The 24,470-nt window shown below is 45.1% G+C and overlaps 1 protein-coding gene across 1 annotated transcript in view; it reads left to right on the top strand.

Moving 5' to 3' along the window:
* FSTL5 (follistatin like 5) overlaps window positions 1-24,470 on the top strand; it is a 426,493-nt gene that overhangs the window by 215,973 nt on the left and 186,050 nt on the right. The window contains exon 4 of the mRNA XM_066632896.1: window positions 10,383-10,579. Within this exon, the coding sequence (XP_066488993.1) occupies window positions 10,383-10,579 (197 nt within the window). The remainder of the gene's footprint in view (window positions 1-10,382; window positions 10,580-24,470) is intronic.

The following is a 24,470-nucleotide window of genomic DNA, read 5'->3' as shown; positions in this document are numbered from 1 at the left end:
GCCCTTCCTGTGTCTCGTGGGCGGGCAGGGTAAACGCCGGTGGCGTGCTAATACACGTGCCACCGGAATTACCCAGCACCCCCCAATAAAGACACAGGCAAGGGTATATGGTACAAAGGGCCACTTTATTAACTATTTAAATATACTTCAGATTGCAACAGGGCCTAACAAATAAGTCATGCGGGTTCTACATGGGGGAAACGGAGCTGCCCGTCTACTTCCCCCTATAGTGATTTGGGCGACCACACCAGACTCAGGGCAGCGTCAGTACAAGCCTGCCGCCCCCTTCATTGTCACCCCGAAGGGGCAGGGTGGCAGGCTAGCTCAGGCCACCCGAGCGAACCCGCGGTGCGCCTTTACCACCAGGCCGAGGTTCATCCAGCCTGCGCCACCCAGCCGGGAATGCCAGCATGACCAAGCGTGGAGTCCACCCGGCCCTTGCCACCCTGCGGTGTACACCGATATGACCTTACCTACCCAAAACCCGCACGACACCTGCCACCCGGGGGGTCAGCCTAGCGCTTGGCCCCACCGCCCCACACGGAAACAAATTTCCGCAGGCCCAGTTGCAATTCAAGAAGAAAAGTATAATTGCCCAACACCGAAAGGTGTACTCCATCGCTTCTGAACAACTGGGGCGCATCATAGCTGATGCCTGGGTGATAAATGACACCGACTCCATAAAGGGGTACCGCCCGCCTCACATACGAATTTACCTTCTTCCTAGCCAGTTCAATCTTTTTAACATCAGAGGCATAACGCCAAACACTGTGAGGCAAGAGGTCAGACCATAAGATGACCTTCCTGCAAAATGCTGATTAATGTGGAGAATATCGCTGTAGGCCTGAAGCCTCAAGGACAGAGTCATCCTCTGGCCCAGGTCGTTCTCTCCCAAATGTATAACGACGATGTGAGGCTGGGCATGGGCATGCACAAACTCATAAAAAGCAGGAAGAAGCTGATCCCACAGCATTCCCCGCCGTGCAACCCAATGCACAGTAGCCAAGGAACCAAGCTGCAACTGCATGCCAAAGCTACTGGATGCCGCCCTCTTCCTTGCCCAGAAAACGATGGAGTGGCTGAAGATAATGACCCGAACTGCTCCCGCCCAGGAACCTGTGGACAGGAAAACAGGAATCACAATTCCAGAAACATGCATCACTTAACCATATAGCACCTGGCAAAGCCAGTGCAAGTGAGCGCCCAACCGCTGTCACGGGACGAGCCCGGAAATATAGCATGCAAAACAGGAACATGTGGCAGTGCCACAATAAACTTCTGGCAATGCCAGTATAAAGAGCGCCCAACCGCTGTCACGGGACAAGCCCGGAAATATAGCATGCAATACAGGAACTTGTGGCAGTGCCACTATAAACACCTGGCAATGCCAGTATAAAGAGCGCCCAACCGCTGTCACGGGACAAGCCTGGAAATATAGCATGCAATACAGGAACTTGTGGCAGTGCCACTATAACGCCTGGCAATGCCAGTATAAAGAGCGCCCAACCGCTGTCACAGGCCGCGCCTGGAAATTTCTGTGGTATCTGCATCACCCCTCGCCCCTACCACCAGGGCGAGGGGGAATAGCCGAGCGAATCCCGCTCAGCGCTTGTCAGGCTCTCTGACGTAATACGAAAATGCGCAGGAGCGCCAACGGCCAATCCTCTGAATGCCCCGGGCTGGGAGGCCGATATCAGCTGCAGCCGCTGCAGCCCCAGTCCTGAAAGAGTGCAGGCCGTAATCTTCCGCCCGAAACCCAAGGTCTGCCACTGCCCTGCGAAAAAGGACCCTAAACTGGAAAAACATAACAGGTGAGGCATCAACATGACAGAACAAGGCATCCCAAACCACAGGACGTGCAGCCAAACAAGACCAGCATCAGCAAAACTTGAGGCCTTGGCACAGAACGCCAATGTCGCCAAGTACACTGATAAAGACCCACACAATACGTTAATGCCCTGCAGGTATAAAAGAACCGCATCAGGTGTTCTGGCGGAATAGGCCAGACTTGGGGTACAGCCAGGGCTGCCCAAAAGGCCTCAAATTCCTTTGCCTCCCTTTGATAGCTGTGAAGGTAGACGGCGCAAGTGCAGACAAAATTACATGCTGCGCTCTGCATAGCCAAGGGTCCTAAGCGAAAGGGGCATCGGGTCGGGATCCCGCCGCACCCCTGGAGCCAGCTGCCGGAAATGCTCCACCTAAAAAACAAGATAGGGTGTCGGCTATGCCGTTATCAAGACCCTGGATGTGCCTAATGAAAAACAAGGTGTTAATCTTAAGGCAATGCAAAACAAACACCCTCACCAGTCCCATCACCCGTGGGGACTGGGACGTCTGCTGGTTAACGACAAAAACCACAGCTTGGATGTCGCACCAGAAACGCACGGTGGAGTTGGCAAATTCCTCTGCCCATAATTGAACTGCCACCGCAAGGAGGGGACAGCCCTAAAAAATCATGCCTACAGTAACCCCTTCTGAAACCCCTGTATCCGGCCAAGGGGCAGAACACCATCTCTCTCTAAAATAACTCCAAATCCAAAACCACCCTCAACATCAGAGTGAACCTGCAGCCCCGCCCCAAGTAAACACTCCTGCTGCCAAAAGGATACACCATTATAAAACTCCAAAACTGTAACCAGATTACCCAATCTGCCTTCATGTCCTGGGTGATCCGCAGGCGATGGTGAGGCCTCTAATACCTGCCACGCAGGCATGCAGCCTCCTGAAAAAAGGCCTGACTGGGGGCAACTACCCTGCAGGCAAAATTCAGATGTCCCACGAGAACCTGCAAATGTTTCTAGGACAATTTCGGAGCCTGGAGGCCAGCACGTATTAGCTGCTGCAGCCTAACCAACCTGTTGCCAGGCGGCCTACTGCACCGCTGGACAGTGTCTAATTCAATACCAAAACGTAAGGGTAGTTGCGGGGCCCTCAAAATAATAGACCATTGAGGCGAATCGTGCTCTGCTCACCACTAACCACTCCAAAAGGGAGGCAGATTTCTCGAAAGGGCACAGGAAATTGCGTATCCCATTGGTAGCGCTTTATCCAGATATAAGGAACCATTAAACTGAAAACCAAGCAAACAAAAATCATCAGGGTGGACGGGCAAGAGTCTGATTGTAGACACAATATCCGCCTTGGCCATAAGGGCGTCAAGGCCACAGCCACATACTACCCTGATAGCTTGGTCCAAAGAATATATCATAATGAACTAAGGTGTGCAGGGATCCTATCACTAACTGAACCCCCATAAGGATAGGACAGATGGTGAATGAGATGGAAGGTCCAGGGACCTTCTTGGAACTACACGTAATGGGAACACCTAAACATTGGGAAACGGAGGAGACTTAAAGGGGCCCGCCAGATGGCCAGCTCCCTATTCCTTATCTATCTTAGCTTAAACTGTTCCTTCCATACCCTTTACTGACAGGAGATTCCTGGCCCAGGTAGACCTAGAGGGAGGGGCCGCAGGAATCTGAAATCCCTTGTCACTACCTTCAACTAATGATTGAGCGTCCGAAAACTTAGGATACCCCTACAAAATACACCCAACACCTCTACTCTAATCAGGGTGGGCCACTTTCCCAGCTTGAGGGGGCTGACCACCCCCACTTTTGGCCTGCCCAGCTCGGAGCCTGGGACTCCTCCTAAATCCTGCCAACTTGGGGCACACGGACACCAAGTGCTGGCCGTTGTACTGCCCACTGACATGTGCAAGGGTGCAACCTGCCCTGCCGCACCGCCCCATGGAGTTAAACTCACAGCAGGAGCGGGGGGTGAACGCATCACATTCCTAACAACCCTGCCACTGGCCTGGCTGCACCCAGAGCAAATGCCCACTAAGGATCAATCGCCTAAATTGGACCGGGCCGGCCAGATAAATTGAACCCACAATCCTGCTCTGAAACCTGCCAGTCGAGGGGATAATATCCAGGTACTTAAAGTGCAGCTGCCCGTGCTGCCTACATTTGAATAACTACTGCAGCAAAATAATATATCAGGTCAACCAATTATTCCAATTTTATCAATTTTTCTGCCTTCACCCCACTTGGGGGACAGGCACTGGGTCACCCACCTTCAAGGCTGGCTCAGGTTGCTCACACAATAAACTAAACACATTAACAAACTCGCCCTGCTAAATTTTCCTTTAACTGCCAAGGCGAGTTGACCACCCAAAGGCAGGGCCACATCCCACTAGGCCACTCGTGGATGCTCACCTGACCCTTCTGTGGCTCCCTGAGAGAAAACCCCATACAGGACATCAGCATAAGGAGTTAGGCTGTAAGGGACACCAGAGACCATCAAGATCCGATGCCTGTACCTGAACAACTGGAGGTCCCGGAGCCTGTCGCTCAATGAGCTTGTCCAAAGCGGTTAATCTCTTCTGTGCCCAGAAAATGATGGAGTGCCCACAGATAAGAACCTGAACTGTCCCTACCCAGCAACCTGGGAAGATGCCACCTGTGGCTACTGCTGCTCATCAGGGTCCCACTGTGCTTGCACAACCGGAGGTCTGGCTGGAGCCTGTCACTCCTTAAGCTCCTCCAATGGTTACTCTGGAAGAGAGGATTTGCGTTAGGTTCGCCCCACGTCCTTCCTGGTAGACCTCCCTGGGGAGGGAAGCACCTGATGCATTGACCATCACCCAAACCAGCGTTTGCACATTGCACTCTCCTTCTTAAAAGCTTCTACCTGTGCAACCAGAGCCCACAGCTCAGCTGTATCATCCTCCTCCTCTGAGGAAGAAATCAGTGCAAGCTGGGGGGGGGGGCCTTCCCCCCTGATTTCTTATTCCTCATTGGGCATACAGACGTCTCAACAAAAAACCTGGGGGGGGGGAGTGGTGGCAACTGACAGCCACCTCTCACCCCTCCAATATACTTCTATTAGAGAAATATATATATTATTTCTGAGAGCCCAGTCCTATGCATGTCTACTCAGAAGTAAATCCCAATATAGTCAATGGGGCTTACTCCCAGGAAAGTGTAGACAAGATTGAAGTCTTATTTATCATGACCTTCTTATTATTTAACAATCATTAATTTTATTTTTTTTGTTGTTGTTGTTGTTTTGTTTTGTTTTGTTTTGTTATTAATTTATATTTTAACGACAACTTCCTTAATTACGGAATTTGTTTTTTGTTTGTTTGTTTGCTGTTTTGTTTTTTTAATTATTTATTATCTTTATTAATATTATTATTTTAATCTCACCTCTTTATTTATTTATCCAATCAACTTCTTATTTTCTTTCCTCCCCCCCTTTTTTTTTTTTTTTTTTAAACTAGCATGCAAATGACACAGCAAAACAGACTTGCGGTCTCCCATCCAATTCTGAACCACAGCTAACTCTGCTTAGCTTCACTCAATGTTGAGTGTAAAACACCACTCAGCCACTAGGCCTTATAGGCAAACAAAGGAGGCAAACTCCTGGCAAATTGCCCTTCCTCACTATGTGCTGGGGAGGAGGCTGACAAAGCCCTGAAAGCCCCAAACACACGGAGGAAGGTGCTGAGAAAAGCTCCTGGTGCCTCTGCGGGCAGGCTCAACAAGCAGCCGGGCAGGAGGCAGAGCAACCCCAAGGGCGGCAGGCACCAGCTGCAGCCAGGCACGCGCCCAAACAGCGCTCCCACGGGGCGCCTGCACACCAAGCAGGCGACCCGTTTCACACACGCACCCCAAACGACCAGCAGGCTCAAACACGGACCCGTGCAGAGCCGCCAGGCGTCCAAGCGCTGGCCACCCAAACTACCCTGGGGAGGTGGGGGGGTCGGGCGCTCAGCGGCTCCCGCTGAGCGCTCTACCTGAGCACAGCCAGCAGCCTGGAGGAGAGCAGCCAAGCGAGCAGCCAAGCACCAGCCCCGAGGCACACCAAGCCCACTGGAGGCGTGGGCACACCAGCCGCACACTCGCGGCCAAAGAGGGGCGCAGCTGGACCGCCGCCCCTGCAAGGCAGCCCACCGCAACCCAGCCAAGAAGCCCAACCCAGGTGACACCACCAGCAACCGCTCGCTACCCTCAGGTAAGTCGAGAGGGCAGGCGGGCTCCCGCAGCCAAGTCTGCTGGGCTCGAGGCCCCAGCAATGTGGCCTGAGTCGGGGAGCAGCGTGCAAGAGGTCCTTCCCTGACCGCTGCCTGGTCCCGACTGCGCGGGCTTCTCTGAGCAGCCTGCACGTGGCCCCAGACCAATTAGCCCCCAGCCAATCGGCTGCGAGGCTGGCCCTTCCTGTGTCTCGTGGGCGGGCAGGGTAAACGCCGGTGGCGTGCTAATACACGTGCCACCGGAATTGTTTTATAGCACTTTGGGACATGTGTATGAGATGCTATTGTGTTTATAATGTCCTAGAACAGAAAATAACCTAAGATGTAGAGATGTTCCTGTACCTTTCAAGCTTAGGTGGTGATTAGTTACTCAACAGGTGAAGCATCTCTCATTTCTACTTTTCCATCTGTTAAATTTCCACTTGTCTTTAGTCATTTTTGAGCACAGTTCTCTCTTGGATGCATGAATATTTCCAAACTCTGCAACAAAAGGGAGATTTGACATTAGTTCTATGTATTTCTCTCGCTCCAAAAAGTCTTCTTACTGGAAAGGAACCAGTGTGGCTGGTATAATAAGGCCCAGTATAATCTCAGTAAAACATAAAAGCAATACAATCAATATAAAAATACAAGGCAATAAAACAGTTATAAGGAAAGCAACAAGAATAAACAAGCATAAGCTGAAATAACATTTCAAGAATGAGCACAGTGCAAAACCAAAGTCCTCTCTTTTTCTTTTTGTCCTAGTAGATGAAGGATTGTTCCATCTGCAGTAAAGAACCAGAAATCTTACTTGAAAATCTTTAGACTTCAGTCCCTTGGCGGGGGGGGGGGGGAGTCAAAGGGAGAATATTCTAAAGAATTTGGTTTTGCTCTTTTTAATAAATGAGCAGAGGGAAAAGATATGAAATTTTGTTTTTGTTTTTATTTGAACACCATATCCATTCTTGGTCTCCCGTTTCTGGGGATAGAGCACCATTAGGTCTGGCTTCCAGTTACTGCGCTAAGTATATTGTGATAGAAGAGGATGTAACATAGTAGGAACTGTCATGACTATCTTGTCTCCCTACACAGTCTTCTCGACTTACCTAGGCTACATTAACTTCTCAGTATACATACATAAGACCTTTATTGGCATAGATAATGGAAATACAAAACAACAACCAAGCATTAAACATTCAGAACACACACACAATAAAATAAAACACTCGTAATCATCCAATACCCCCTCCCCCCCATTCACCATAATATAGCGGAAGACCCAGAATTCCGTCCTGCCAGAATCCCAGAAACAAAGTTGGCAACCTTGTCAAGAGAGTCAGTATCCTCTATGGAAAGAAGAGTTTGTAATTTAAATGAATCTTCCCAGCCCTGCATTTTGTTCAGCAGTGGAGCCAGATAGATCTTACGAAGGGTATCATGGAGTGGGCAGTAAAAAAATAACCCGGCTGCTTTAGAGGTATTCAACGCTAAGGTACTCTCGCAAGTTCTTTATGGCTGTCCAGTCTGGCATAAGGCCTTGGAACATTCAACTGAGAGCATACAGGCCTCCTTCCTGTGGAGGATCTTGGGTTTTCCCAGATGTGTTCCATATTCTGCTATGTGTCTTGAAGTGGGTTTTATTAGACTCAAAACATTGGCTTGGTTGAGATCAGTAAAATTTTGGCTTGCAATCCTCTTCAGTGCTGCCCCGTATGGGCTAATGTACCAACTTCTGGCTGATCCGGTACTGCCTGTGGAGGTTGCGGATTTACTCTCCAAGCTTAAATCGATAGGACTAGACACAGCGAGCCTGGGTATGATTGGTTTAAGCGAAGCCTACAGGACTATCAAGGAAAGATTGCTCGATATTGAGCGTCAAGAGCTACTCTGTGCAGCTAACACCATTTGCTCCCCTCTCCATCTGCACATCCCAGTCAGCTTTGGGAAGCCGGCTTCTTTCCTCTATCATCTGCAGTGCCCACAGGCTTGCAGAGCATTCTCCCTTGCGAGATGCAATGCCTTTTCATCAGCTCTGCTAGCGGGCAGGTTTTGTGGCATTCCCTACTCAGAAAGAAGATGTACCTGTGACAGGAATTGTGTGGAGACATTACTTCTCAGTAGTTTATTAATTGGAGCTTAAGCCGAACATCTGAACTAGCCATGTATCTGCCACCATTTTGCAGATGGTGTCCAGAACTGCACCGATAAGTTTGCCATTAATATTCCCTTTAGCAGAGAAGATTCAGTTCTTCCACAGTGAGTCTCTTTGGGCAAGCTCATTTTTAAGGAGGGGAAAAGCTTCCTAATTTACAGAAACTAAGAACCCAATCCTAACAGGCTGTTATGCCATGGGAACTTGTGTTCTGGCAGTACAGCGGTCTTTCCAGCATCACAAAATGCAACATGCTGCCATGGGTAATCAGACTGCCACCAGAAACAGCAAGTGGTGTTGGCGACATGATAGTGGACTTCTAGGATGCCCTGGCACCAGCAAGTTGGTGTGGGAGGTGGCCAGTGGGTGGAACTGAGTGGGAGTAGAAAGGAGAAAGACTGCGTTGGTTACCAGGGTGGAAAACGGGTGTGTCAGTGGTGGGAAGGGAGCATATATTGGCAGCAGTAGCTGTGCTGATATCCTGCCTCTTCCTGGCTTTGATTTGCCTCCACTGCTCCTATCAGAATTGTGGCAGCCAAAGAGCAGGTGCAGGTTCAGAGTAGAACTATTGAGGAAGGAGAGGCTTATCCCACTATAAGGAAACAAACAATGCAGCTCCATTGGTGTGGGTGCATCAGCGACAGCGGAGGGAGGTGGTTTAGTTAGGATTGGACTGTAAGAAAAAAGTTGTTCCCTCCTTTAATACATTAATCACAGCGATTCATTTAACTTAAGGAATGATGAGGTCTATATACCTGAATTAATTTGACAAATATTTCTGCTTAGGGACTTATTTAATTGCTGTTTTAAATAAATAAAGGATGCAGCTGATGACTTTTAATTAGGATTTTTTTTTCTTTCATAGAACATAATTTATGTGAAACGAACTTGATCTGTAGGTGATGACAATTTTCTAAATTCTCCTTCTACCTGTATTTAGTGAGCCTTATTAGCTCTGGTAATTGACCTATCCTTCATGCATTAGAACTGAAATGATTTTCAAAGACATATGAAAAATGCCATCATTAGGGAGTGATTGAATTATGTGAGTAAAGCTTGCATGCCTAACAATTACCTAGGTGATTGTATTGACATTTTAAAGTAGAAAACCGACCGCTTGTTGAGTATTTTTCACTGGAACTTTCTCTTTATTCTCAAACTGAATTTGAAGATATTTTGTTTTGGAATGCAGGTAATTTTTATTGAGTTTATCAATTGAGGTTCTTAAATGTGGTTGGAGTTCTGTTGCTATAGCTCAGTGGTTCCCAAACTGTGAGCTGTGGGAAAGCAACCAGGGAAGCCATGGAATCCTCTTCCCTATACAATGTATATCAGTGGTTCTCATGAATTTAACTCTGAGACCCACTTTTTAGAATGAGAATCTGTCAAGACCCACTGGAAGTGATGTCATGATTGGAAGTGACATCATAAAGCAGTAAAATTTTTAACAATCCTAGGCTGCAATCCTACCCACACTTTTCAGGACTAAATCCCATTTACTATCATTGTTAAAAGAATATACAGAGTAGCTTGTTAAAAGTAAAGTTCTATAACATTTTCCCAAGTGCAGTCACATACCATGATAGCATCGTCTAATCTGTTAAAAATAAAATATTGAAATGAATGCGGACCCACCTGAAATTGGCTCGCGACTCACCTGGTGGGTCCTGACCCACAGTTTGAGAAACACTCAGCTAAAGTATTTCAGTGAACTAATGACTGCAGTCAACAGAAGAAGAAATAATGAAGAAAGGACACTTTCACACTTCCTCTTCTACTCTGTTCCTCTCTGTCTTTTTGAATCTAGGGGGCAGTAGAGACAGATAGTGAGTGACCTTATAGATAGGCCAGCCCTGTGTATTTGTGTTCTATGCCAGTACTAAAACTCTCCTAGAGAAAACAGCAATAACTTATTTTAGGTAAGCATGAACTGCAGTGCTGATTAGACATCTCCAATGTAGGCGCATCCCAGTTTAATTGGGCACTTCTAAAAATACTAGTCAAATTCCAAATACTAGACATTTTCTCCTTCAGTAGTTGCTTTTTTAAAAGCTAAAACTACATTTGACCACGCATATTTAGACATACTTAATTATCAGAATTCAGCTGTAACATGGTAAGATAAATGTTCTGTTAACAGAAATTTTTAAATACAAAACAACTGCTTTAATATTGGTTATAATAACTTAAATGGCATTAACTTGGCAGGAGACAACTGCAAGTCCATTGACTACAGCAAGATGAAAAATTTCCTGCTGGATCTAGAAAACAGGAAATATATTCTTCAAACAAGAGAAAGAAATGTTGAAGATAAAATGGCCTTGAAGAAATTACTGGTGGACCAAATGTTTAAATACTATGATTCGGACAACAATGGCCTTGTGGACATCAATGAACTAACACAGGTAAGAGCTTTGATTTTATTGTCATTGCTGTGAGTGCACCACTGTTTGCATTTTATCAGTCAACACAAACTCCGTGCACTAGACTAGAACACGCTCTATGGACCCAATCCTATCCAACTTCCCAGCACCAGTGCAGCTGCAATGCAGTCCCGGATGGAGCATGTGTCCCATTGGCACAGCTACATCAGCACTAGAAAGTTGGATTGGGTTGGGCCCTCAATCTCAGTGGGCCATTGCTTGTTGGACAGTAGTTCCAAGACACTAACAGGAAATGGGATAGAAGAGATGTGTCCTTGATGCCCATGATCCAGAGGTTGTTGTGAATTTAACAACAGTGAATGCATTCTAGCCATTTCCTTTTTTCTGCTTCATGAGAGCACAGTTCTTTCAGGATTGTGTCCTGAGCAAAACATTTTTTTTTAAGTATAAAAATATACAATATTCTTGAAAGGCACCATTCTTCAACAACAAAAATACTTCAGATTGAAACTTGGCATGAAATTGGTGAGCTACAATTTGTCACAAGCAGTTAGTCGACCCCTTAAGATCTTACCTTAAATCTACCCTTTGATCTGCAATTGGGGTAATTTGGGCAATTGATTTCCTCTTCACTATGAGTGTTAGTTTTACCATGCTAATTTAGGAGGATTGTGTTATCAACAGTGTATGCTGCTATGGTGAATGTTCACTAGATTGCTTTGAACACCCAGACTGACTCCACATGATGATAGCCATGAGCACCTTTTCTTCCCGGTTAGTTTTTCTGATCACATGGGTAGGCGGGGTCAGCCATCTGCTCTTCTATGCATGCTATTAAACCTTCTGGCTCAGACCAACTCCTTCCATGTGATTAAAAGAAATTAACCAAAAAGTAAGAAGAGGAGCCAACGTTTATGTGTGTGATGTGAGCATGCATGTTGGTTATTGCATGGGGGCACCCTGGGCAGTGAATTGTCATCTGGACTGGTTCAATATTCTCATATTGTACACATTTCAACTCTGTGTAGAATTTCCACAGACTGTTATGACTGTTTTGTCCCTACTGTTTTCAATTCTGTGGGGGGGGGGGGGAAGGTAGGTGAGTATCAGATAAGAATAACACTATGTGTACCTATCAATATGGGAAACAAACCACATTTATATCCAATAAATTTACCTTGGCATGTTAGAAGTCTAGATGTGGATTAATTGATCCAGAGACCCAATTGTGACTGGGTTTTTCCAGTGGATAGATAGAGTTGAAAAGAAATCATGTTATCATGTAATATGTCACATAGGGAGTACATATATGCACTCATATGTGTGCATTCCTAATTTCCCTGATTTGCTATCACCCAGTTTTTCATGAAAGGATTATGGGGATGGGGCATGAATGGATGTAAATGCCTATACATAAGTCACTGTGTCATATTGTATGCACCTTAGATGGGCCATCTCCCAATCTGCATACAGTATATAGTATTCGCAAGTACATCAATAGATCCTATGTTCAAATGATTGTCTTTTCTCAAAATGTTTAATATTTGTTCTGGAGAAGAGAGACATTGCTTTGCATGTGAGTCTTGAACTGAAAGGATTTAGGGTCCAATCTTAATGAGAGCGCACTGGCTTATCACTGGTGCACAGTCACAAACATGCTGTAAGGCACGTTTATGGGCCCTAGTGCCAGTGGAGCACTGGAGCTCCACCACTCAGCAGTTGTGCGGACCACCGGGCAGTGGAGAGGTAGGTGGGGGCATGGGGGAAGGAAAGGAGGAGGCGTTGAAATGCAGGGAGATGTGAAGGGAGGGTGGGGAGGAGGTGTATCGGGGGAGGGAGTGGGGCAGGAGGGAGGTGGGACCACCGGATACTGAGCCTCTGTGTCGGGCCGTCTGCCCAACATGGAGGCTCTTCATTTTTTGCCAGCCTTTGGGTCGTCATAGAATCGAGTAGCCCCATTGCAGAGCTACTTGCTTTCCCCAGGGAAAGGGGATGAAAGTTCCATTCTCCCAAGGCAGAAGTGGCTGCCTGGAGCATGCTGGATGCAGTGGCAGCTATTTTTGGCGCAGCTGCAGCCCTGCGCTCTGGGCAGCTCAGGATTGAACTGCCCATGAAAACACACCACAGCTGTACTGCATTGTAATCTCCAGGATTTTGGTGATTTAAAAGGGTTGGAATCCAGGTGTTTCCATGGCCATCTCTTCTGCTTGTTAAAATTTGTAATGCCCCAACAGTTGTGTTTAAAGTGGAATGAATCATAATATAGGACAATACCTGTATGCAAAGGGTGAATAATCATGCAGCTCAATACCTGGTGCCCTTAAACATTTTCCTGGGAGTAAGTGATGTTGCCCAGAGCACAACCCCACCCCAGTATGGAAGCATATAAACAAAATGGTGCAGTGGCCAGCACTGGCACCCAGAGATTTCTACCTCACCTGAATAGGGCACAATATTACAATTCTCAGTGAGCTGTATGTTGATGCCTTGTTTTACCCCAGTGAATGGAAGAGCTCAGCAGACAATAGATTTTGGCTAGTCAGATGTAATCAGACAGATTGCTTCCTTAACTAATTCAGTCCAGAGTGCCTGGAAGCATTTGAAAACTTGCTTACTGTGCCATCCCTATAATGTATTGTATGTTAATTGCAAAACCCTCAGTCATCTACTCTTGATTGCTTTGTCTTCTGCTTTGATTGACCTTTTTTTCTAATAGGTAAAAATAAATTTTAGGGCTATCTATTGCTAGTGCTAGAATAGTATCTGACCATACCCCAAAATTTCCTGTTTGCCCACCTTTTTCCTTCCTTAATATATCAGAATTTGACTTTTCAAGCCTCAGATACCATATTTGTCCCTGGCTTTCCCAGCGTACGTATGTATCTCTCCTGGATTCCTTGTGAGCTGTGCCTGCCTTGTGCCTCCATTAGGGCATCTCTAAGTCGAGCTGTTACTCCAGACTGTCCCAGTACTGAAGTCATTAGAATAACTTAGAATAACTCTGACTCACTTAATCAGGTACTCAAACTCTCTGAGCCTCAGGTACTCAAAATTCTTACTTGATCTGGACCATACTTGGCTCAACCAAGCACCTTCACTCATTCCCCTACCTTGTCTTAAACACATTATGGAACTACCTGCCAATTTTCCTCAATAATTCTCCTCTTTGAAAGGTACCTTGAGTGCCTGCTTAGACTGAGGTACATGCATTCCCTTCTGAATCTATTCTTGACTCGTTGTTGAGTTCCCCCCAGTAACTGGATTCTGTGCCTGCAGTTTGCTTGTTCACTGGTTGCTCTGTCTAGAAATCTACTCAGTAGTCAAGGACACTTAGGGCGCAATCCTAGCCCGCGCTGGAGCAGGCAAGCCAAGAGGCTTGCACTGCATCCAACGTGAGATTGCAGTGAGCAGCGGCTCAGCCAGGGGCAAGGGGAAGCTCTTCCCCTTACCCCTGGGTAAGGGCTATGCACCCCTATGGGTCCCCTCGGACCCTTGCCACCTCCAAAGGTGATGCAAGTTCCAGGAGAGTGGAGCGGCTTGAAGCCGCTCAGCTCGCCCCAGGGACAGGGGTTGGGATCCGGCATAACTGCCAGGTCCCAGCCCTGCCCCCGGCTGCCCGCGCACCTGCCCCCAGACCTGCCCTCCCTGCCCAGTAATGCCCCCTCCCGCCCCCTCCCCACGCCTCTCACGCCTACCTTTGTTGCTTGTGCCGGCGCGCTCGTGCCGGCACAAGCGGTGCGCGCAGGAGCCACGGCGGCTTCTGCCTTTGTCCGTGCGTTGGCACATCTGGATTCGCTGACACGGCTCCCGCCTAAGGAGGCGCAAACGTGCTTTACGGCATGTTTGCGACTCTTCCAGAGCACCTATACCGGCATAAGTGCCGGCTAGGATTGCTCCCTTAATTGTCACCCTCTGGTCACTTCTTCCTATCTTCACCTCTCACATGTCGACAAAAGTGAAGTATGAACTTGTTTCCCCTCCATTAGAATCGGAGGCCAGAGATCTGCCTCTAAGCTCCAGAGTTTCGGTCTCCTGGACTAATCCAGCAAAGACTTGGAAAGCCTTTTGGTTTTATATTTTGGTCTACTCCAGACCCACTTGGATGCTAATGAAAGGAAGTCCCACTCAGATACTCATAGTACCAGTCAAGAATGCCAGGTGGTAAGGAGTAAACTCCCCAATTGTAAGTTTGAATTAGCAGGCTGTTTGCCAGATAAAGTAGCTGACATCGTCCTCTTTCATGCCACACACTGCTTTATAACAGACAAGCTGCAGCTGCATTTCAGCCAACTTTCTGTTTAACTACACTGATCTGTAGGTTTCCTCTATCCTTCTGCTCTCATCCTAAAGCATTATATCTCAAAATCTCTTGGAATCCGAGCACTCTGAATTCATGGTGGACCACAGGGGCAGTGTCCTCTCATCAACACCCCGCCCCATGCTCTTCTAAGTTTTGCAGAGCAAGCACCAGTTTTGCTGGTCAGGTTCAGATTTTCCTGCTGTGCTTTTAACATGATTTCATCCCTTACCTATTTTTCTCTCAATAAACGCATGTCAGTTGCATCTAGGCTCAGTACCTAACTGGGAAATGGGTACACCACAACTCGTAGTCAAAACCTGCATGTCTGGGGGAATGTGTGCAGTATTAGTGTATGTGTCCCAGAGCAGTCATGATGACAGTGTGATAACATAAGCCAGTTGCATGGCTGGTTTGCATCACCTACACCCTGGAGGTTCTCAAGGAAGTTCCCCATGTCCCCCCTCCCAAATAGTATGGAGCATTTATATAACACTTTTGGAGCATGCAGAGCACTTCACCTGTTAGATAAACGCTGTTATCCTCATATTGCAGATAGAAAGGTTAAGGGTGAGTAGTTTGCCTGAGGTCACTTACAATCAAATCCTATCCTTACCAAAACAGGCTGCGCTACATGCTATGGTGAGGGAGGGCAGATCAGGAGCCTTGGGAGGAGAAAGGGAGAATATTTCTCTTTATCCCTCTGTAAGCGTCCTGGTTGCCAATGGGTCTCTTCAGACCTGTGCCAGCTCTTTAGCTTTTGCAGGTCCGCAGAGAGAAAGCAGGAGTGCCGAAAATCTAGGAAAGGGGTCGCATCCAGCACACGTTTGACTGTGTGCCTTCCCTCCCATCTCTGTCACACCCCCAGCCCTTTCACTGTTCTGCCCATTCCACCTTACCCACACCCCATTCCATCCTTCTCCTGACTCGCGCTCATAGTTGCTGCTCTACCCACTCCAGCAGCATTTCTGATATGTGTTATTCACAACAGTCATAAAGCAGCTACCACTGCTGGAATGGGTTGCAGACCTAGTGAATATATGACAAAGGAGAGATTCAAACTAGGGAAGTCCTGACTCATAGGTTAGTCATTCTTAGCCGATTCAATCCTAGTCACCACACTGCACCAGCTCTCTCAAAGTGCCAGGTTCAACATCATAAAAGATAATGAATAAATGGGAACCAGTATAGTATGTGAAATGTAGCCTCAGTAATGAGAAAAGGCTCATGTTGCTATGAAGAAGGTGAAAAATCTAGGTACCTTCTGTGAGTGTGATGTTCTGGCACTAGCAGCCAACCCAGATGCACAAAGAGGCACTGATTGCTATTGTTTTTGGCATTAGCATTGTTAGCTTTTCTTGGTTACTTTCCTGTTCAGGTACCCACAGGTATTCAAAGGGATGTACATAAAATACTAGCAAAATCCAACAATCACAAAACTCAAAACCTGTGAATAAAACAAGCCCCCCACGCACAACACATGTACACCAACATACACATAGAGAAAGGTGATTGCACAGCATTCCACGAATGCTTTCTAGTCCTTTCACAACATTTAAAGGTGGGATTTGAGCCAAGGCAGTCCTGAGTTTTCAGCTCAATTTCTTATGCTAGATCATAGAACTGGATAAGGGAGAACAAGCTGAAACATCATCATCATCATCATCATAATACATGTATTTATATACCACCTTTCTTGGTCATCAGATTTCTCCTCAGACTTTATTCAAGGCGGTTTACATGGGCAGGCTGTTCTAAATCCCCATAGGGATTTTTACAATTGAAGAAAGGTTCTATCTTTCAAAGAACCACAACATTTCAGATGGATCTTTTTGATCTGGTATCACATTCTGGCCTCCGATTTCCTCCCACGCAAGCTGACAAGCAGCTCCTTCATCTCTCACATGGAGTGCAGCCAAGATACTTCGCTCACACCAAAGAGCAGGTGGAATAACTTGGCTCAGCTTGTCAGCTGCTTCAAGGTCTCACCATTCACAGTGCTGGTGGCCTCAAACTGGCAACCTGCGGATGTTATCTTCAGTCAAACGGAGGCTCTACCCTCTAAACCAGGCCTCCTGCCAACATAATTCAAGGTACAGGTCCTATTGGTTGGGTGTTCTGGTGACGTCCAACGAAATGGTGCCACCACCAAAAAGACCCTCTCATCAACAGCCACTTCCCTCATCTCCTGTATGTATCTCCTACCTGTAGGTATCACCTACATGGTTGTCATGTTGGCCAGTATTAAGAAAAAAGGAAGTAGCCTGGAGTGTTACATTTGTTTTTAACGTCCTAGAAAAGTAAGAAAGCAAACAGACAGTGAAATTGGTTCTTTCCCCACCATAGTATTATTCTATTCCCTAAAACACGCAGACACTCTCTCTCTCTTCCAGAGTTATGGCTTAGTGGGAATTTAATCAGGGCTCTTGTGTTTTTGATTGGAGCAAACACCACCTATACAAATATTCTCTTAACATTTGAAATAGAAGGTTCTGTAGATGGTTAATACACTCTATTTGTACATCACAGGGGCTGGAGAATACATCCATCTTTATTTCTCAAACAAATGGTAGCTAGTCATTTCACCTCAGACCGTGTGTGTACACTAGAAATCCAACATATCATTTTACATGATTGACAGCCTTTGTGCAAGCAGAATCTGATCGGGAGAGTACCACTGAAAGTCAAAAGTAAGAAGTGTTTACTGAATGCAGTAGTAGATAAACTTGTTTCTAGCTGGGTCATGGCTATGTCATTATTAAGCACCCTTTCAGCCTGGTTTATTATGAACACTCACAGTATTGATCAAATTTAGGCCTGAGATAATAATGCTATATAGGAATATAATTTGGAGAGCTTGACAAAATGTCACTGTTTTATGTTGAGCGGCATTACTGCCTTGGAATCTGTCTGACATTTTTTCTGTTGAGACCCTGAGATCTGGGAAAAAGAAAACTGAATATTTTTGTCGTCAGTTTCTAGTTCTGGACTAGTTCTCTCTCTCTCTCTCTCTCTCTCTCTCTCTCTCTCTCTCTCTCTCTCTCTCTCTCTCTCTCTCTCTGAGTGTGTGTGTGTGTGAGAGAGAGAGAGAGAGAGAAGTGAAGCAGGAAAGTCAGTCAAAATGTTCCCCATTCTTCTCCCTCCTCAGGTAACTCAGCATGAGGGCTGTCAAATGGCAGACAGATCCCCAAGTGGGTGATGGGCAGGAAACATGCCCCTAATCTTGTTGCAACCACATATACAGCCAGGATGTACCTGTTTATGTAAATTTAATAAGATCTTTGGGTGGGAAGAAGCACCAGATTTCCCAGTGGGAAATCTGATCCTTCTTGGAGCTGCCCTGGAGATTGCCACAGGACCAGAAGACAAATTCTCCCATTAGCAATTCACCTGCATGATTCCTAGTCCTTTGCTGTTTGTAAATAATCTTTTAAAAGTATTTTCCTTAATCCTTTATATGGTAAAGTGGAGATTCACCAGGCATAAATGAATGCATATTGCATTCCTTATTCCTTGCATATGAAACATATAAGAAGGCAGAGAGGTCAAACCACCTCCTTTAAAGTCATATAAAAGGCCAGAACAAAAACACCACAACCCCTTCACTGTTTTTATTCAATTCAGCAACGTTAAAGAAATACATAACTGGCTTCTGTTGATTTTGTCAGAGCAAGTACAGGCGTGCCCCCATATCTGCGGTGGTTCCATTCTGGAACACCCACTTACTGTTACGTGAAACCATAGATACAGGTGAATGCCTCCCCCCACCCTCCAGAGCTGAAGGGAGCTCCCCTCGGCTCTGGAGAGTCCTCTGAGTCCAGCAGAGGCCACAGACATCTAGAAAACTGGAAGTTTCTTGGAGAAACCGGAGGCTGTGTTTTTTGTTTTGTTTTTTTAACTGTTGGGCTCAGTCTGAGTCTGGCAGAGGCTGCGAATGGAGCTCCCCTCACCTCCAGAGGGGGCATATGTAGGTGGGCCCCACAGACACCATCCATGGATAAATGAATCAATGGATACGGAATCTGCAGATATGGGGTCCCCCTCTGTTGAAACTCACTGATGACTTCTTAATTCCAATATCTATTACATTATATAGGAAATAAAATATTAAAGACTTGTTGAAATACATAATCCCCAGCCTGAATTTTGATGGGAAAGGGAACAATTATTTTAACATGTCTGGAAATTCAGAAGGTCATCTCTTGAACCTTGAATAAGTAAGGCCAGAGAAAGGTCATCTGCCTTGAAATTTTATTACCATTGTGATAGCCAAAATTCCTTTGTTCCATGAGGAATTCATAGTTCATAGTTCATTCTCAGTATCTGTTGCATTCCAGAACTCAGGAAGTTCTGAGTAACAGAAATACTTATAATACTTATAAGAAATAATAATATAACTATTATGAAGACCCCCAGAATTAGTTCAGAAATTTATTTACGACTACATGAGAACATGTTTTCTGCATTACTGTCCTGTTTAGGGAGAGAAAAAAAAAATCTTCTTTATGTTTTAAGTCAACACCAACCCAGAATACCTGATATGGAGAGTTAGTTCTGTGTCAAAATTTATAAGCCCAATTGAGACAAGCCTTTATAAGGACCAAAAAGGCTTGCATTGATTAAAATTCAGGAAACTATATATTTAATCCCCTGGTACTCATTTATGAACTGCTTTCATGTACTAATTTAGATTGTACTTATGTACGTTATTCATTGCAAACTGTGCAAGGGCAATCTTGAGCAGGTTCCCAGAGAAGTAAGTCCCACTGTATTCAGGGGACATGACTTCCAGGGTAAGTGTTGCACAGGATTGTACTGTATCTTTCTGAAAATACTTGTTTTAATAAATAAATCACAAAACAAACAAAAAATAATAAAAATAAAAAGAATGGTATTTCTAGAGGGCAAGAGAGGAATGAATACCACAACACAGAGATGGACATGGAGGTAAGGATGGGAATGCATCTTGTACCAATTCAGGGGCCACTTTTGAAATGTGTGATGCTTTCAAATGGAGCTCATATTGTGGTACATGTTGAGTGGTGGGAAAGGATGTGTTAAAAATATTAAAAAAACAAAAAAAAAGTGAGGAGAAAAAGATGAAAATTTCTTCTTTGTTTATGGGTTTAGACAAGTTTCAAAAATGACTTCTTATGATAGAATATGTTTGGCAATCTTCCCCATATTCTTCTCTGAATGTGACTATTATCCTCTAGAGCAGGGATGTCCAAACATTTTGACAGGAGGGCCACACCATCTCTCTGACCCTATGTTGGGGGCTGGGGAAAAAAATTAATTTACATTTAAAAATTGAATAAATTTACATAAATGAATTTATTAGAGATGGAACTTATGTGAATGAATAAGTAGCTCAAGGCCTATAAAAGGCCTTGCTCAAAGCAAGGCCAGCCTTTTCTTCGCTTCTACTGCTGCATCACAGATGTGAAACAGCAAGTAGTGGAGGGAACCCTCATCCCACAGCTCACGTGAAAGGTCGAACAGTCATTCTCATGCTGAGAGCAATTGTGTCAGGCCAGCACAGGCTCCAGTAAGTCTCTGGAGGGCCATTGGACAGTGTAGGCTCCCCGTGGGCTGGATTGGGAGCCCCCAAGGGCCACAAGTGGCCCCTGGGCTGGGGTTTGGGCACCCTTGCTCTAGAGCAGCAATTTTCAACCTTTTGCATCTGATGGTACACAGAGAAGGTGCTAAAATTGGCAAGACACACCATCGGTTTTTTTGACAATTGACAAGGCACACTGCACTGTTGGCCAGAGGCTCACATCCCCCAATTTCCCTACTTATGCATGACCCCAAAACTCCCATGGCAAACCTGCAGACCATTTGTGGCACATCAGTGTACAGTGCTTGAAAATTCCTGCAGAGAGATAATTTGGATTTCTTATGCTATGACGCCCTACTGTTCCACGGTTTATTTGTTAAAATGAATATTTCCAGAAAGTTAAATCTATGATCTATAAACTACTTGAATCGGAACTTTTGAACTTAAGACCAGTAGAGAATAAAGCATTTTGCAAACAGAATGCTGGCATAAATAGATGGTGGATCACAACTGAAATTAGTACGTCTAGTCAATAGTTCATGATGGCTCCCCAGCAGTTTAGATTATAGATTCTAAATATAAATAATATGAGTCAGCTCCCGTCCTCTCCCCTTTCCTGATCTATTGGTAAAATAAAATCCCCAAAGGATATGGTAATAGGAGTACTTGGTAAACATGGAGGGCATCTTACAACCCCACATTCAGACCTTAAATATGATAGTCTCTGAAGGTGGATAATGCTGAAGTTTCCCTTGTTGAGAGCTGTGAATCTGTGGGGAGGCAAATTGACTTGCGTGTTATCTAGGCCATGAAAGCAATTACAATTTCTTGCATAGTTGTAAATTCAGTTTCAATTATTGCAGGTGTCAAAGTGACTGCTTAATGCTGAGAGGAGGATATTTAGAGTCCCAGTTGTTTTACGGAATGACATGGATGGTAGTAAAATGTGCTTTGCTGGTGATGGATGCAGTTGTTTTCTTAGAGGAAATGCACTTCAAGAATAAGTAAAGCTTATTCATACACGCACATATACCCAAATGGAAAGCATGCAGAATGCATACGTTCTTGTACAGTCACTGTGTTCAAACTTGAGACATTTTGGGAGCAAATAAATTCTGCATTTGTATTCAGTGTGTTTGCATCTGTCTGTTCAGCTACAATCTTTTGGCAGCAGCTATTCTAGAAAGATTATAACACGTTCTCTCCAGTACAGTTGATCAGAGGTGTCACTAGGGATCGCATCACCCGATGCAAGATCTCATTGTGTCACTCCCATGATGGGCCTCCTCTTGTACCAGACCATACAGAGTAGAGAACAATATCACATGCACAACCTAAATGCAGTGGTATCGCTAGGGTTGGTGAAACCCCCATTTCCTTTATTTATTTAAATATATTCAGTACAGGCCACCCAACAAATCAGTAACAAAAAAACCCAGTGAGCAACTTGGGGCACTATCCTCACCTGGTCGACTCAGAAGTAAGTCCTATTTTGTTCAATGGGGCTGACTCTTAGGAAAGTGTGGTTAGGACTGCAGCCTAATGACCCTCACACAACTGAATAAGTATTCTAGTATTAGCTCTGATACATGAAATGGAAAGCTGACTCATACTAACACCTTATTGGTTCCCTGCTGTGTCATAATAACCCCTCATTGGCTCTCAGAACCATCAGTCTCATTGATCAGTTTTGAGTTAAAAAAATCCACTTTTTGTTACATTAGTCAGTTGTGTTTTTTCCATTTCTGGTTATTTGGTTACAACCGTTGATAGAATACTGATATTTCAACATGGTTTGTTTCATTGCATTCTGCATTAAATTACTCATCTAATGATATATAATGTGATGGTATTATTCAAAAATATCAAATTTCCATAATTTTGGTCAGTAGTGGTGTCACCCCTCCTGAATGCGTCATCCGATGCGGTCCACATCCCCTGCACCCCCCTAGCGATGCCACAGCAGTGGATACCAGAGTGGCATCCCCCTCTTAGCATTTGCACCCTCACCTGTGCTACTTTTTTAAGAAAGCTACATGGGGCTTGAATTGGCTAAAACGGGGGGAATAAGGGTGAGCACTGTGTATTAAGGGCAGTGTACATTTTCTCCTATAATATGACTATTGGCCTCATGATTTGTCATTTTTTATGTGACCTGCACATCTCTGTCTGCCTGTCTGCCTGCCTGCCTATCTGTCTGTCTAAACATACTCTTTCCAGATATACATAGTCTTTAAATTTTAATACATTGCTAAGGCACCTGCAAATCTGAACCTTTCAAGAAATACATTTGTCTATGCATGTGGTCATAGGTGTCATTGTGGAGTGTGAATTTCTCATCAATTACTCTGTATTTGCAAGATGATGTTAAATAGAGATTTTTCCACTTTTTCAATTTTCCTTATGCACAAGAAATACAAAGCAAGAGAACAAACCACAAAGAAAAAGCATTATCAGACAGAGAGGATGATGTGGGATCTGAGGCTAAGGAATAATGTTAATACAGAATGAATTGCACCAGCTCAGGTGACTTTGAGCAGATAGTATGATTAATAAAAAAATATAAATAAATAAATAAGAATAATTAGAGGTCTATTCAGAGCTGATTTTTATACTATTTCTGCAGTGGGACCTGGTGGGAAATATATCCATGAAGCAGGTCAACACATAAAGTGAAATGTTTGCAAATGTGTCTCAGATGGAGAATTCTCATGTCAGCTATTGATTTTTCTGGTTGCTATTAACACTGAATGAAGACTTTCCCTGCAGTTGGGCTAATCAACTGAAAAGCAGTTTATAAATCTGATGGACCTGTGACATGGACCCATGGACCTAAATCTGATGGAGCTATGGACATGGGGACCTTGAAATGAGGAAACAGATCAGGGAGGTGATAAGGAGGGACAGGGTTGTAATCATGGGGGACTTCAATTATCCTCGTATAGTCTGGGTCAATTTGTGTTCTGGTCACGAAAAGAAGACTGGATTCCTTGACATGCTAAATGACTGTGCCTTAGAGCAACTAGTCGTGGAGCCCACCAGAGGACAGGTGACTAGATTTAATATTGTGTGGTACTCAAGACCTGGTTGGAGATGTCAGTGTTACGAAGCCATTGGGGAACAGTGATCATGCTGCAATCCGTTTCGACATGCATGTTGGGGGAAGAATACCAGGCAAATCTCTCACAAAAACCCTTGACTTCCGATGAGCGACCTTCCCTCAAATGAGGAGGCTGGTTAGAAGGAGGTTGAAAGGGAAGGTAAAAAGAATCCGATCTCTCCAGAGTGCATGGCGGCTGCTTAAAACAGCAGTAATAGAGGCGCAGCGGAAGTGTATACCGCAAAGGAAGAAGGGCTCGACTAAGTCCAGGAGGGTGCCTGCATGGCTAACCAGCCAAGTTAGAGAGGCTGTAAAGGGAAAGGAAGTTTCCTTCCATAAATGGAAGTCTTGCCCTAATGAGGAGAATAAAAAGGAACATAAACTGTGGCAAAAGAAATGTAAGAAGGTGATATGGGAGGCCAAGCGAGACTATGAGGAATGCATGGCCAGCAACATTAAGGGGAATAATAAAAGCTTCTTCAAATATGTTAGAAGCAGGAAACCCGCCAGAGAAGCGGTTGGCCCTCTGGATGGTGAGGGAGGGAAAGGGGAGATAAAAGGAGACTTAGAGATGGCAGAGAAATTAAATGAGTTCTTTGCATCTGTCTTCACAGCAGAAGACTTTGGGTGGCCCCTCCTGACCAAGGAATTAAGTCCGACAGAGGTTGAAAGAGAAGATGTTTCAGACCTCATTGATAAATTAAAGATCCATAAGTCACCGGGCCCTGATGGCATCCACCCTAGAGTTATTAAGGAATTATAGAGTGAAGTTGCTGATCTCTTGACTAAAATATGCAACTTGTCCCTCAAAATGGCCACAGTGCCAGAAGATTGGAGGATAGCAAATGTCACGCCAATCTTTAAAAAGGGAAAGAGGGGGGACCCGGGAAACTATAGGCCGGTCAGCCTAACATCTATAACGGGTAAGATGGTGGAATGCCTCATCAAAGATAGG

Source organism: Tiliqua scincoides, chromosome 6 (genome assembly GCF_035046505.1).
Source record: "Tiliqua scincoides isolate rTilSci1 chromosome 6, rTilSci1.hap2, whole genome shotgun sequence".
Classification (NCBI taxonomy): Eukaryota; Metazoa; Chordata; class Lepidosauria; order Squamata; family Scincidae; genus Tiliqua; species Tiliqua scincoides.
Note: the sequence above shows the minus strand (reverse complement) of the source record. Positions and strands in the feature narration are given on the sequence as shown.